The 15,250-nt window shown below is 32.9% G+C and overlaps 2 protein-coding genes across 3 annotated transcripts; one reads left to right on the top strand and one right to left on the bottom strand.

Annotated features, from left to right (window-relative positions):
• The first annotated feature begins 99 nt into the window (after positions 1-99).
• LOC116005281 (clp protease adapter protein ClpF, chloroplastic) lies at positions 100-3,932 on the top strand. 2 transcript variants are annotated; one of them, XM_031245543.1, is made up of 9 exons: positions 100-198; positions 583-1,006; positions 1,122-1,181; positions 1,433-1,527; positions 1,690-1,862; positions 2,503-2,615; positions 3,066-3,111; positions 3,462-3,502; positions 3,589-3,932. In XM_031245543.1, exons 2-9 carry the CDS (start codon positions 677-679, stop codon positions 3,742-3,744), a joined length of 1,014 nt encoding a protein of 337 aa, XP_031101403.1. In that variant the 5' UTR covers positions 100-198; positions 583-676; the 3' UTR covers positions 3,745-3,932. The 2 variants fall into 2 exon arrangements, with proteins under 2 accessions (XP_031101403.1, XP_031101404.1); XM_031245544.1 differs by having other exon boundaries at positions 127-198; positions 627-1,006.
• Positions 3,933-8,604: 4,672 nt separating this feature from the next.
• LOC116005219 (extracellular ribonuclease LE-like) lies at positions 8,605-10,299 on the bottom strand. Its single transcript, XM_031245480.1, has 4 exons — positions 9,954-10,299; positions 9,539-9,694; positions 9,110-9,302; positions 8,605-8,997 (listed from the first exon to the last, which is right to left on the bottom strand). Exons 1-4 carry the CDS (start codon positions 10,137-10,139, stop codon positions 8,774-8,776), a joined length of 759 nt encoding a protein of 252 aa, XP_031101340.1. The 5' UTR covers positions 10,140-10,299; the 3' UTR covers positions 8,605-8,773.
• Between the last annotated feature and the right edge of the window lie 4,951 nt (positions 10,300-15,250).

The following is a 15,250-nucleotide window of genomic DNA, read 5'->3' as shown; positions in this document are numbered from 1 at the left end:
AATATAACTAAAAAAATAAAATTGTATAATCATATTTTTTCAAATAAAAAATAAAATAAAAAAGTGGATGACTGTGAGAAATCCACGTATAGTTCGATAATTTTCTCAAAATTTTAGAAAAACCTCTGAAAATTCACTACTCGCGGAGAACAACTTGAGCAAGCTCCGTTCTCTCTCATTGCACTGATCTTAATGCCAGTGAGTTCACTCTCATCTCAGCAATTTGATATGCAAATGCTCAATTTTTCCATTTAATTCTCACTTTCGTTCTGATTTTGCTGAAGATATCCTTAGTTTTTAGAGATTTCTATTTTCTTTTTAATGATAAGTATTCGTTTTGTCTATATACAATGCTTTGTCAATGCGTATTATAGGGTTAATGGGAGTAATTAATTTGATGCTCGAAGCTTTTGTGAATGAATTATTTCAGAATTTTAAAATGATTTATCCTAAAAATCTGATTGTAAAGACGACCCGAATCCTGGTTGCTGAAATAATGCAAGTTTTACGTTATTCATGGGGTTTTCCTGCAAGAATCTTGACGAATAGTTGGTAATTTAATTAATTTTTTTCCCTGCATAGATTTCAGGAGAAGCTGATTAGTAATTGAGTTGTACTTTTGGCAGAAAGATTTGAGGTTGAGTGTGAGAAAGGGACTGTTTCTTACCATCTAGAAATGGTTCAAGGGGCATCTCCAATCACTGTGGCAAATTCTAGATATTGTGGTGTTTGTGGAGCTACATGTGGTTTGAGGAGTTATTTTGGGCGTTTTAAGGGCGGGTCGGTAGTGTTTGGTGTGGAAAGTCAGTATGATTGGCATCAGTATCGGAAAAGAATTTCCTTTGTTAGAAACATTGATATTGCACGGGGACGGAATTTGAGGGTTGAAGCTGGATGGCTGTTCAAAGGGGGCAATCAGGACTCTGCCAGCATTGAGCGTAGCGAGAGTGCCAATGAGGATATATTGATGTTCTTCTTCCAACTGGATTTGGCAACACGAGTTCAGGTCTGAAACTGGTTTTCACGAACTGATCCTATTGTTATATAATTTAAGAAAGGCCATGTAGCAATTGGTGTGTTGAAAGAAATGTAACGAGCTCCATTATGTTATTTTGTTGCAGTATGCTTTGAATTTGGAACAATATGACATAGCAAAGCAACTGAGGGATAAGCTAACTGAGGTTAGTAAAAGTTCTTTAAGTATTTAATGATATTTGTACAAGTGTTGAAGATTATTGCTTGAATGTTTTGTGACTTCTTTTTTCCCCCTCCGAATTTCAGCTTGTTCATAGCTGTAAAATGAACCTCTGAACTGGCAATTGCAGAAATACTATGCTCTCTTTTGTTTTTATTTCAGAGTCGGTGTCTAGATTGGAACTGAGGGAAGTGGAGTATTGATTAGCATTTCAACATGATTATTTGATGTTTGCAGGTTGAATCAGAAGTTTTAAAACAGCAGGAGTCTAAACTAGGATCAGCCTCAAAGAGTGAAGTTCAAGATATGGCTATTAGCATCTTGTGCCTGCGGTGAATGTCCACCAAATTTTGTTTTTCATTGTTCCTTCTGACTGTTACTGAATAGTAATGTTCCAAGGAACTATGAGTATACAGTGTCTCTTTACCTTTTCTCCAGTCTGCTTTTCTTTTTCTTCTTTCTGAACACTACTTGTTTAATTTTTCTTCTTTCAGTGCAGACCTGCAGAGTGCTGTTGAGAGTGAAAACTATAGTTTGGCAGCTGATATACGAGATCAAATATCCAAAATTGAGGCAGAATCACTGGCTGCCTCAGTGAGAGCCCAAGCATATGAAAATGCTCAGTATGCATTCCGTTTGGGTCAGAGAGTGAAACACAAGGTTTTTGGTATGAAATTCTAACTAGCGTTTCCACATTCTTACTTTCTGTGTCAAAAGCAATGATTATATTCTTTCAAGAAAAGTGTATTACTTCATGGTATTCTGTTTAGTGCAAGCGTGTCTGAGATAATGAAATATATGTATTTCTGATCAGTACATGCGATAGAATATTAACCAGAAACCTCCTTGAAGCAAGTGCTCATCTATAGTCAAATTCAGAATATACTAATTGTTGATTTACAAGTTTGCTTATCACTTTATCAGCATAACCAAGTGCAGAAAGTGCATTTAAATGACATAAGTGACACCGAAAGCCTGCATGTTGTGGGTTCTCTTGGCTATGGCTACCAATACTGCTTCCTAGAACCTTGCTGAGTGGAATACTATGCCTTCTGTGGCTGTTAAGCACTTAAGCTATAGCTTGCATGGAATTTATTAGTCTAATGATATAAATGTATTCAGTTGCCTCTGAGACCCCGCTTAGGGAATTTGATCCGATGTTGAATTACTGCTTCTTTCTGCAAAATATACCCATTAGCAAGTTACATTGTCTTGTCTTGATCTACTGTTGCTGAACTTTATATGAAGCTGTCTCCATTGCTCTTAGTTTTACATAATACTACTGAAACCTGGTACTGTGACTCTAGGATATCGTGGTGTAATATGTGGGATGGATCCAGTGTGCTGTGAATCGACTTCATGGATGGAAAATGCCAAGATTGAAAAGTTGTCTCGTGGTCCTGATCAGCCATTTTATCAGGTTTTTCTTGAGCGTACTTATGTACAGAGTATTTATTTTTGGTGCAGAGAACCACTTTCAAAGGCATCTGCCAATTACTGGCTACTTTGGTAGTGCATGCATGTTAAACGACACATTACTTTCAGTCTAGTTTAAGCAACAATAGATGCTTAGAAGTTTAGGAAAAACTCAATGCGCAATGAATTTAGTCATCTTTGAGGAAAATAACCAAATAGTGATATTAGTAACAACAGAAAAATATTTGAGATTTCATTATGAGGGACGTGGATCCTTTGCTTTTGTTTTGGGCTTCCCCAGGGGGAAGGAACTGTCACGAATACGAGTGGTGTTATTCTACCCTTCATCTCATATCCAGCTCCTGTTTGCTGCCATCCAATAAACCGAAACTCCTTAATGTGGGGTTTTCTGACCTTCACTATGATATATAAATCTTGGCTTTATTATTTGCAGGTGCTAGTTGATGTCCGTGCAGATCCAAATCTATTAGTTACATATGGTAAGATTTGCATCCTACCTTCCATCCTAAATAGGTTAATCTGCGCCAAAGGCCTTGTGGTCAAGTGGCATGAAGTGACTCTCCCAAATGAAAGGTCATGGGTTCGAGCCTCAGTGTGGTAGATATTGACTCGTGGGCAGTGAGCTTCAATAGGTTGAGAAAGTATATATAGATAGATACTATATGTAACAGAGTCAATATTACTCAAAAAAACAAAAGGTTAATCTATGATCTACTAGTTTATAGGATTTGAGCGTGTAAAGAATGGCATCATACATTTGTTTTGTTGACGTCTTATGGTTTGCCAAGCATGTTTCTCCGGTCACGTGAGTTGTGTTTTCATCTTTCAGTGCCCGAAGAGAATTTAGAAGCCCCGAGTGAGGAAGATACAGTAAGTAATGCTATTTTCTGCAGAAAGTAGAAACTTGAACTCGCTATGTATCTGACCGAATATACTATTTCCGACTGTCTGTACAGAAGAGGTTTGATCATCCCTATACCTCGTTCTTATTCTATGGGATGGATGGCGCGGGTGATTTCATCCCAATCAAGCAGCTGCGGGAGAAGTACAACAAGCCCCGGCACGAGCTGCCATATGATCCAGAAGATGAGAAGTCCGGAGGAGATGCCTAAATGGCTCCCCAGCACAGATGAGCTCTATCCTAACAATTGAGTTTCTTCAGAGTTTGGATTATTGGACAACACTTAAACCCTTCTCGTTTTTATTCTTGTACATTCTCAATTTTCACTAGCTGAATTTCTCATTGACAACAAAATCTTTTCTAGTTACTTTTAGGTGGTGTTTAATTCAATTTATATCACATTGACGGGCTTTTGCAGCAACAAAAAAAAAAACAAACAAAAAAAAAACAAAACAAAACAAAAAACAAAAACAAAAAAGCAAAAAAGCAAAAAACCTGAGCTGGTTTTTAAACAATTGGGAAGTTGGGTGTTTTTGAGGTTTTTTCTGCTGCCAAAACAAGTTCTTGCATGAAAAAAAAAAAAAAAAAAGAATAAATAAAAAGTTTTTTAGGACGCGTATTTTCTTCTCGCGGATCGCCTGGTGAGAACATATTTTACGCGCCTGTTGGGGAGCGGCCACTCTGAATTGACCATTTTAATGGCCATTGCCAATGGGAAAAACCAATGTTTTAAACTTTAAAATAATAATAATAATATTATTATTATTATTATTATTATTATTATTATTTTGTTTTATAAAAACATCTATCCATGAGTGAGATAGTGAATGTTGGGATCCACAAACGAATCGGAGAAGAAACCTAATCTATTGAGGTTGCTCTAACCCTCCCAATGATATAACTAATTTTTTTACTTTTATCAATGATCGGAAAATGTGAATTTATTTTAATTTCTAAGGCAAAAGGAAGATGCTTGTGACCATTTTAAATAGTTTATTGTTGAGAATATTTTTTTATATGTATATATTATTAATAATATTAAATTAATTGAATTGACACTATTAATTTCAAACTCACATGTACGCTCTTCTTTGTGTTTTGTCACACTCATCAAAAACTACAATTTCAATCGCTGAAAGATATTAATACTAAAGTAATATGATTGGTTTCTCTTTTACATGAGATGAGTCTACATAATATTTTAACATGTATCACTGTGAGGTATGATAATTTTGGAGTTACATATCACTGTTCTATCTCTACCTTTGATGCTTATCCTATGTATGTAGAGATCGATGATATTTTGTTTGTGACATTGTATCTAAAAAGGATGTCCAAATTCATTTTATATCTACTAATTTAGCACATGCTAACTAATATTCTCATAAAAGCCCTGCTACATACCATCAAGTCATCTCTCTACCACCAGTTGAAAAGGGATGGGAGTGTACATGTATATATCATCTGCTAGCCTACATATATGATGTACGAAATATTCTAATCATTAGATTTACTGGTTAATCTTAATGTAACTTTTTATAATATTTTTTGCATTGATGAAATTTGACAAATTTAAGTTTGTAAATTTTTACACTTGCATTATGCTCTTAACATGTTGTAATTTAGGAGCCTTAATGCTCCAATTCCATTTTTCCCTCGATGTAGGAAGTGGAAAAATAAGGTGATTTGTCCCTTATTCAACTAACTTTTCAGTTAAGCATGCCAAACAAAGGCTTAGTGATAGTCATAACCGATTCTAGAAGCTTTTATAAATAGCAAAAGAAAAATTACACTTTTTCTCCATGAATTATATGCTTATAGAAAAAAGTTTTTTCCTGAATTATTCATGTATGTACATTAGCTCCCTCAATTATTTTAAAAATAGTCACTATATTTCCCCTCGTTTTATGTTAAATGAAATTTTTACTCTTAAAAAAACAAGTATATATTTCATTTATTTATCTTCTATAACAAATTATTGATGATTATATTGGGAATCAAAACAAATGTGTAAAAAAAACAATAACCATTTGCAAATATCATAATTATAATTTTAAGTTAATTCCAGTGACATAATTAAGATTTAAACACAAATAATTCATTAGTGCTAATAATTATAATTATAATATTAATGGTACTAGTATAATAGTATTAACTTAATTAAAATTATAATTATAATATTTACAAATAATGTGTACTATTTTTCGCATTTATTCTAATTTTCATATATAAGCAATAATTTGTTGGATAAAAATAAAATAAAATACATGTTTTATTCTTATTTTTAAGAGTAAAAATGTCCATTTAACATAAAAGAATTAGAGAAATTGTCACTTTTAAAATAATTGAGAGAGCTGAGGTGGACATATGAATAATTTAGAGAGAGAAAATTATAAGTATATAATCCATGAAGAAATAATAGTGTCATTTTTCTCAATAGCAAATGTGTGGTTTCAGATTACAATTAAAGGAAAAATTGGAACGTAACTTAGCGTCGATATTCAAACCGACAAAATTAAATTTTCAACATGAAAATGGATGGTCGGTCACTCCATGGAATATGCTGCGGAATATAATACAATACGACATATGGATTATTGTCTCACCAAACAAACTCTCACATGATATATTCATCCAAATCTTGTGGTTAGACTATGTCAATAGGCTCTTATCTGTACCAAATTAAGTGATTGATTCTGTATTAGTCATGTATCACCACCTAAATATTTGGTGAAATGTTCTGTGGAAATAAATGACAGACTTTCTTAATTAGACTGAATACATGCCAAGCACCTTGTGCTCAGATGGCATATGTAGTGACTCTTCCATATGGGAGGTCATGAGATCAAGTTTCTTGACTCTTTATGTTTCAACAGGTTGAAAAAGTATAAATGAGCTGATAGTACAATATAATAGGGTCAATTATATTAAAAAATTTATTTCGAAAAGGTGACATGTCATTCGTCATCCTTAGAAAACAACATCTTGGAACAGTGTCACCAAATCTTTGAGTTTGAGTGGAGTCATTATATTGTAATTAAGTATGTGCTACAAACAGATTTCAAAGGAAATAAAATTTCCCAATATGTATAATGCATTCACACAGGCCTTCTCCCAAAGTAATCTTCAAAATCTATCTCTAATTAAATATATATAATGATAAAGCAAAAAAGAAATGAGGGAATAATTCCCAAGTTACAAGGAATTCAATATTGTTGTATCCACAACATAATTTATCATACCTTCAAGCTAGGGACCACTAGCCACCCAAAAAGGATTCATTTCTATCTGAAACCATACAATATAATATTATTAGTGGTGATGCTCACTGATGTTCTTGTATGCAAAGTTAACTTATTGAACTCCAATCCCTACCTATAAAATGCTCACCTGCTTCCAAGGAATTGGCATAATTTAAATTAGCTTTCTTTCACTCCTTTTTCTTTTGGATAACATATCATCATATCAATGGAGGTTGCAAATTTTGTTATGTCTTTGTATAAGGGTTCCAAGCCACTCTCTCCTTCTCAGCCTGGCCAAGATGCTAAGATTGAGCCACCACCACCATCTTCATCATCATCATCATCATTAAGAAAAATGGTGGCATTTTCTGGCTCAGACGGCTATATCCATGGACCCGATGGTGACAAGAATGTGGATCTCAAGGCTACAAGTTATATTTTGCAGGTTAAAGAGCGGCTTAGATTGGAAGAAATGAAAATTATGAATGAAAACTTGAAACTTGGTGTGTAAATAAAGTGATGATGAGTTGATATGTGTAAGCTTTTTTTTTTTTTTTTTTAATCATTGTTGATATGTGTAAGCTAAGCACTAAAGCTTGTTCATGAATTGTTACTTTATTAGGTTATCAGCCCATAAGTGGTGGGCTCTTACATTGTTTTACTATAAAGATCACTGATATAATAGTTTATATAAATTGAAACTTGAGATCAAATTGACTAATGCCTAGGGATGGCTGATTGCATCCATATATCACTTGATTCTTCCCCATGCTTGCTTCACCCGCCTCTAGTTTACACACTTATGCGTCATGAGAATGTCCTTGTGTGTTCTAAGAGCGTAAAATGATCTTAAAAAATGCTTCTTTTTGGTTAATGCATAGCATCCGTCATCAAATGAATACTACTCGATCGTTATCTTGATTTGGTCGTGCTATCTTGACCTAGTCCAATTTTATATTCTCCTCCGCATTTTATATGATGGATGGTGTACTAGGGCTCATGGCCAATGATCCGGCACGAGAAGGAATGACTAACTTGGGCCTAGTCGTATTGGGCTTATTATTTATAATATAATAATAATTGGGCTAAGTGTTCATAATGTAATAAGGATTAGACTTATTATTCATAATGTAATAAGAGTTGGGCTTATTATTTATAATGTAGTAGGATTGAGCTCCTTATTCCCAATATAACAAGGACTTCTAATATGAGATAGTATAGGATATGATTTCTAATCCTTGTAGAGCTTCTGGCCCAAAATATGTACAAATAGACCCTATACGTACATGGAGAGAGAGAGAGCAATATTCAGCAATACAATACTCATATTCTCTATATTTTCTATATTCTCATATACTGATATACTTGTTATTTTAATGGTTGTGTTGGCCAGCCGTTGACTTTCAAAAGTCATAAAACCAACATTATATATTCTTGTTATTCATCTTAATCGATACTTGTTTTACTTGTTGCTTGTCATAATCAATCTTTTTAGGGTTAGATGAGATTTCCATGAAATTGATAGTATTTTGTACTTGAGAACACATAAACTTGCATCTATTGCCAATCATTTTAGAACGACAAAATAGATAATAGGTGAATGAGAAATTTATTTTCAAAGTGTATGTTATCATTATGTTAAGAAAATGGAGTTTTGAAAGGCTTTGCAGGAATCTTTGTCCCCACATTGGAAAAGTATATGGGTTTGCACTAGTATTAATACATTTTAACTTTTTAAAGAGTTTGAAATGTATAGCTAAGAAGCCTAAGAGGCTCTCTCTCATGCACGAAAAAAGTGTGTGCGAATTGCAAAGTAGTTTAGGATATAGTTAGGAACTTGTCAAAATAATATTAGCGAAAATAACCGGGTATTACAATAATCTACCCCTTAAAAAGGATGCGAATTTAATTTAAACCACGAATTAAAGTAGATGCAATTATTTGGTGAATTTTTCCAAGTTGGTGGTGACCTAGGAGACATGTTATTGCAAGGGGGGTCTAGAAGGGAGGGAATTCCACAGTAGTGTTGCAATTCCTCTTGAGAGTTGTTGGGCATTCAATTATGTCTTTCCCATTAGGATGAACACAAATATATATCTGGTAGAGTTGGGAAACCTTAGATGCATCTGCATTGCATTCTATCACTGGGCTCACACCAACTCCTGCCTTTATTGCTTCTTTGATCGCTCCTACCTCGTAAACATTCCCGTCTGGCTTTATTCCTAACAAGTTAATTTAAGATTTATAAGATCTTATGAAACCTTAATTAATTTAAGATTAATAATCTTTACTTAGGATATTTAGTTGGTCATATATAACAATTATATTTGATACCTGCATTCTCAAGCACTTGAAGGAAATTGACTCTGTCCTTGATGTTAAGTGTTGATTCAAAGTATGCATATTGATCAAGTATAGAGCATGTTCCATGCTTTTCCCATTCATGTTTCCAGAACTTAGAACCATTGCTGGATGGACACGATATTGTTGGCCATTCACTTTGCAATCTTTCAATCAAATCTGATATCTACAACAACAACAACATTATATTTAATTTCAACTACTCCCATCAAATTCATACATCTACACTTTGCTTCATGGTCGATCATTATACAAAGATCTATGAGACGATTTCACACAAGTATTACTCTTCATCTTGACTCGACTCATCTCACGGATAAAGATCTATGAGACTGTCTTACACCAATTTTTGTGGATACATGAAATGAGACAGGTAGTAATTTAATTTGGTGTAGTAAGTACCTTGGACTCATCATGGAGAGTATTGGGATTGCAGTACTCTGGCCAGGTGCCATTCAACAATGTAGGCCAGAGTCCATGTATGCTGAAGTTTGTCGCAGGTTTCCCTGTGGTTGGGTAACAACACCCTTTCTTCGTGTCGCAAGAGGATCCTGGCCACTGACCAACAACATTAACTAAATCAAATTAAAGATGCAAACTTGTAACTACAAGATTATAAGTTCGATCTCATCCTTTCTGGTTTAAACTGATCGGATTAGTTATGAATAACTTACTCTGATTTAATTCTTTGTAATACTAGGATCACAAGACGAGATTTACTTAATGCACACTCTCGTGTGTTTTCTTTTTCGCCCAAGAAAATTGAGAAAATTTGAAGCTAAAGATGGAACATTCAAAGAATTGTTGGAGAAAATACCTGTTCAACGTAGTAGTAGAATAGATCGGAATTAAGATCTGCAGCATCTTCTTCTGCAAATGCAGTCACAAAAGATTCTTCTTCCTCCACTACTTGTTCTGCGTAGTACAAAAAGCTGTGACTGTGCGCAGCGTATATAGATATTGTGCATTGTAAGATGACAAGGCCGATTAAGATGAACTTCATGTTTTCCCCACTCTGATCTGTGCTCTACTTTAATGGTGTGAGGTTTGCAGTGATGGGATGGCTTTGGTTTATATGAGGAGGATGACTGTGTATTTTAATCAAGTTTATTAGGGCATGGAACATGTGAACGTATGGGGAATTATTATTTTTTAAAATTAATTTTGATTGTTTATATAAAATTGGATGGGTAGTAACCCGTGAGACAGGTCGCGAACTCTACCTATTTGAAACACAAAGAATCAATATGGTAAGCTTGAACCCATAACCTCTCAACATGCAATTAAAACAAGTTTCAAATTAACTTTCCTTTATAAGTATTTAATATACATTTATGATGCTAAAGCACGAGTTAGCTTAGTTGAAAGGTGTGGACCTTAAGTTTTTTTTTTTTTTTTTTTTTTGGAGCATTATTGATTCTGTTACAATGTAGTATTTGTTTATAGCTACTTTCTCAACTAAATGAAGCATAAAGAACCAATATTGCCTCCACTGAGATTCGAACACACCCCCTCCCATGTGAGGTGCAACCGGGTGGATCTTATGTTAAAGGTCACTGGGTTGAACCCTTATGTATATACTCAATTACATTATATTTTCCTCCCCTACTCTTTAGAAAATAAATTTAGGGATATTATTATATAATACGGAGTATTAAAATTGTAACTTATAAAATTTATTTTTATTTTTAATTGTATTTTTTTTATTTAATTTGTAACTTTGCGATACTTTTTTTTTTCTTTCTATAATTATAGAGAGATTTATAATATAGATTGATTTGTGATTCATATCACATTTTGAATATATTTCTATTCAAGTAATTTGCTACTTATATTTAGAACATATGTTATTTTGTGAACTTTATAGTATAATGAATTATATATATGTGCCAAAGACATTGTGGTCAAGCGGCACCCGGTGTACACTGCCTCAGTGGAGGTAGGAACAGCTACTACATTGTAACCGAGTCAGTAGATCTCTAAAAAAAAAAGTGTGACATCGTATTCAAATTAATATTTAAAAAAAAAACTTGAAATTGATCTAATTAAAAGAAAAAAATATTTATTCGAACTACTTTATCAAAATAATTATGTTTCATATTTTGTTATAAATATATTTTATCACGTTTTAAAGTGTTTTGATTTATTACTTTCAATAATTAATTAATATTTCATGCTCTTCGATCTACTATTATTTGTAAGTTTTGTTTTATAAATTTTTATTAAAAATTACTTTATTATTTATTATAATATCAATGTGATTGTCTATAAGTTTATATGGTTTTAAATTGTTTATTTATTTTTATAAATTATAATTCTTCTTTTATGAATACACTGATGCAATTATTGATTATTTTTGACTTGAAAAAACATCTAGAATTGCTCTCATGATTATCATTTTGTATTTAAAATTGTTAAAACTTTGTAAATTTTATCTCAAGTTATTTAACACTAGTATTTTTTCATTATTTAATTTAATTTTAATTATAAAATATATATTACAGAGTAATTTCATGGCATGTTTTGTTGCTACGCTCTGACCTATAAAATAATAGGACCGGACTTGATCGTTGATCTTCGTCAGCAGCCTGTGATCTTGTCTCACACAAATTTTACGGTGGACCACGATTCACAATGCATGGTAGTCCATGCATCAAAACGACGTCGTTTTGATGAATGAAAAGAAACGGCACCCGTTCCACGCCGTTCCGCAAAAAATAACTCTGTGTGTATAACATATTCGGTTTCATTTTATATACACTGCAGTTTCCTTTCAACACAACTACAGTTTAGTTTCGATATAACTACAGTTTTATTCGACATTATACACTCAAATATGTGAAACTGTTATTCAGTTTCATTTTATATACACTGCAATTTCCTTTCAACACAACTACAATTTCTTTTATAATACATTGCAATTTCCTTTCAACACAACTACAATATCATTTCGATATAAATATAGTTTCATTGGACAATATACACTCGAATACGTGAAACTATTATTCAGTTTCATTCTATATACACTGCAGTTTCTCTTTCAACACAACTACAGTTTCATTTTGATATAACTACAGTTTTATGTGCTAATATAAGAACAAATGTGAGGTAGTATCATTTGAAATGAACTGTAATTTCATTTACGAAACTCCATAAAATGTGATGACAACCATTTCTTTACTAGTTTACTTAAAGAAACGGTACCCTTTTTGGATCATGGTACACAAAAGTCCATGATATAACACTGAATGGAAATAATGCATGTCTTATGGAAAAACAAAAATAATAAATATTAATCTGCCAAAATTTTTTTTTATGTTTTTGAATGTGAGCCAAGCCTGGTATCTGAATTGCGCATTTCAATAAAGATTTTCGTATGAGAAAATCCAATTTTAAAACTAGCAAGGGGATCACATTTGATCGAAGCCAGTTAGACTTTGGGTATGTTTGGTTATTGGCGGATGCGCCAATTTTTAGCGGATCCGCCAATTTTCAGCGTTTTGACCAAAGTCAAAACGCTGAAAAGCTGTTTGGTTAATGGCGATTTGGAGCAGCGATTTCGCTCCAAACCGCCAAGTTGCAAAACGCTGCAAGTAGCAGCGTTTTACAACAGCATTTTGGGAAAATATTTTATTTCCCCAAAATTCCCTTATAATTATATAAAAAAAATATTAACTTTTAGTTTGCCCAGCGGCAACGGCCGCTGGGCAAACATGGTTGTGAAAAAAAGGAGCCTTGAGGCTCCTTTTATAGGAGCCTCAAGGCTCCCTTCCTCACTTATCCCACCGATGTGGGATAAGTGAGGGGAAAAAAAATACAAAAGGGGAGCCTTAGAGGCCCCCCGACCCCCTCTTTTTTTTTTTTTTTTTTTAATATTATTATTGTTATTATATTTATGTATGTATGTGTGTGTGTGTGTATATATATATATATATATATATATATATACACACCCTTTTGGTCATTTTACATGTCAACTGCTAATCTAAACAGCTAATTTTACCAAACATCTTTTTACAAACCGCTAATACAATTCACTGGTTAAACCCGCTAATACAATCCGCTATTTGATAATCGCTAACACAATCCGCTACCGCTAAATTCCAACCGCTGATAACCAAACAAGCCCTTTATCTTTTTCCTCGTTGGCGAGCCTAACGAGGATCTCTATGGTTGCTGGGAAAATACTACATGCACCCCCATTTCATATTCTCAACATGTACTCCCTCTCATAAACTTTTGAGGTAGACAATTATTCTGGGACTTACATGATAAAATATCCAATCATTATTTGCCACATCAGGGAGTAAAGTGAGGGAGTAGGAAATTGGGAGTAGATGTAGTATAACTCATGGTTGCTGCCCCTTATACTGTATTTTTTTTAAAAAAAATAATAATTAGATGACTTTAATTTTATTGAATTAATCTTAAAGTCACAAAATCTCTTTTATAAAGTTATTGTAAAGATAAATTGTAAGTTGAGTAATCACCTAATAATCAAATCTTAATCTTTATGTGCAAACAAGAATTTAATTCACATATTCTATTATCTTGTACATTTGTTCTATTCGTGTTTGCAGTATGATTCATCAAACTCTAACACTATCACCTTGAATTGTGACATTGTTTATATTGTTATTGATATATCAATCTTCAATCTCATGAATCATGTGAGCGTAAGAAATTTGATTTTATCTTTTTAAGACTACAAATTCAGGAATTCCATTTCAAGAAAAAAAAAAAATGCCCCGAGCCATACATATCAAGTTAAAAGATACAAGGCAGGACAACACGTGTGAAAAAAACAATGCATTCCTTAATTTAATATTAGACCTCTCAATAAAAATAAACTAAGGTCCACATCTTATGTGTTCATTAAAAAGTAATCGACTCATACATGTAATGAGACATAATGAACATCATATATAGATATAATAAATATGTAATTTTAATTATGACCGAACACATCATTCAATTATTAGAAGTGGTTTTGTTGGTTTTATGATTTTTAGGTAGGCAACGGCGGGTCAACACAAGCCTTAAAATAATGAGTATATAGAAATATATAAAATTTGGAGAGAATTTAGAGAATAAATATTTTGTATTATTGAGAATTGTTTTTAAACTGCTAAAATTGCCTGTCCTTCTCCCAATGTATGGGGGTCTATTTTTATACACATTTTGGGTTAGGAACCTTATAAAGAATAGAAATCCTCATAGGCGAAGCCACAATAGGAAAAGTGACAGTCGTTATATTATGGACCATGGTCCAAAAACGGCACCGTTTCTTTAAGTAAAGAAATGGTTGCCGTAAAATCTTAACGGAGCTTCGTAATTTTTCTTCTTAAAGTGCGTAATTTTCATTCTTAAGATGCGTGATTTGTGTGTTTAAGATGTGTCAGCGTTGAAACTTAAGGTAGTTCAACCTAAAGCTTTAGGTGCGTGGTTTTCCTTCGTAAAGTGCGTCAGTGTTGAAACTTAAGGTGCATCATTTTTACTTTAGGTGCATGATTTGTGTTTGTGTGCTTAAGGTGCGTAGTTTGTGTACCGAAGGTGCGCCATTTAAAAACTTTAGATGTGTGATTTGTGTTTTTACTTTTTAGCTTAAGCTTAAGGTGTCTGAACCCAGAGAAAAAGAGCAATTAACATTTTTAACAGGTTAACAACAAGTTTGTGCTGATTATGATGTCATGTGTATTTTTTTTCTATTTATTTTATTATTATCGTACTAAACATTTGACCCTAAAAAAATAATATAAAAAATAAGCAAAAAAAAATAAAATCATACTAAGCAATTAGCATTTCCCCTATTGATGTGTCATCATGTGATTGGTAATTAAATTATTTATTAGTTAGTGGTGTGTATGTCAAATGTTTTTTTATAAAGTCAAATACTTAGTAGGATAATAAAAAAAATAAAATAAACACATAACATCCTAATCAGCACAAACTTGTTATTAACCTGTTAAAAATGCTAATTATTTTATTTTCGGGTCAGAATGAATTTGAAACTTGTTCGAGTTAAATAGCTTAATTGTTATCCCTTAAATAGTGATCTATTTATACATTTTCTTTTTATTTTATTTTATTTTATTCTATGACAATTGACAACAG

The sequence above is a fragment of the Ipomoea triloba genome, chromosome 14 (assembly GCF_003576645.1).
Source record: "Ipomoea triloba cultivar NCNSP0323 chromosome 14, ASM357664v1".
In the NCBI taxonomy this organism is placed as follows: domain Eukaryota; kingdom Viridiplantae; phylum Streptophyta; class Magnoliopsida; order Solanales; family Convolvulaceae; genus Ipomoea; species Ipomoea triloba.
Note: the sequence above shows the minus strand (reverse complement) of the source record. Positions and strands in the feature narration are given on the sequence as shown.

Excerpts from the sequence above, each read along its gene's own strand:
- LOC116005281 (XM_031245543.1), top strand. The coding sequence starts at position 677 with ATGGTTCAAGGGGCATCTCCAATCACTGTGGCAAATTCTAGATATTGT. Across the intron at positions 1,182-1,432 it reads TGAGGGATAAGCTAACTGAG|GTTGAATCAGAAGTTTTAAA; the intron begins GTTAGTAAAAGT and ends TGATGTTTGCAG. Across the intron at positions 1,863-2,502 it reads AGTGAAACACAAGGTTTTTG|GATATCGTGGTGTAATATGT; the intron begins GTATGAAATTCT and ends CTGTGACTCTAG.
- LOC116005219 (XM_031245480.1), bottom strand. The coding sequence starts at position 10,139 with ATGAAGTTCATCTTAATCGGCCTTGTCATCTTACAATGCACAATATCT. Across the intron at positions 9,695-9,953 it reads TCTACTACTACGTTGAACAG|TGGCCAGGATCCTCTTGCGA; the intron begins GTATTTTCTCCA and ends GTTGTTGGTCAG. Across the intron at positions 8,998-9,109 it reads TCAAGTGCTTGAGAATGCAG|GAATAAAGCCAGACGGGAAT; the intron begins GTATCAAATATA and ends TTAACTTGTTAG.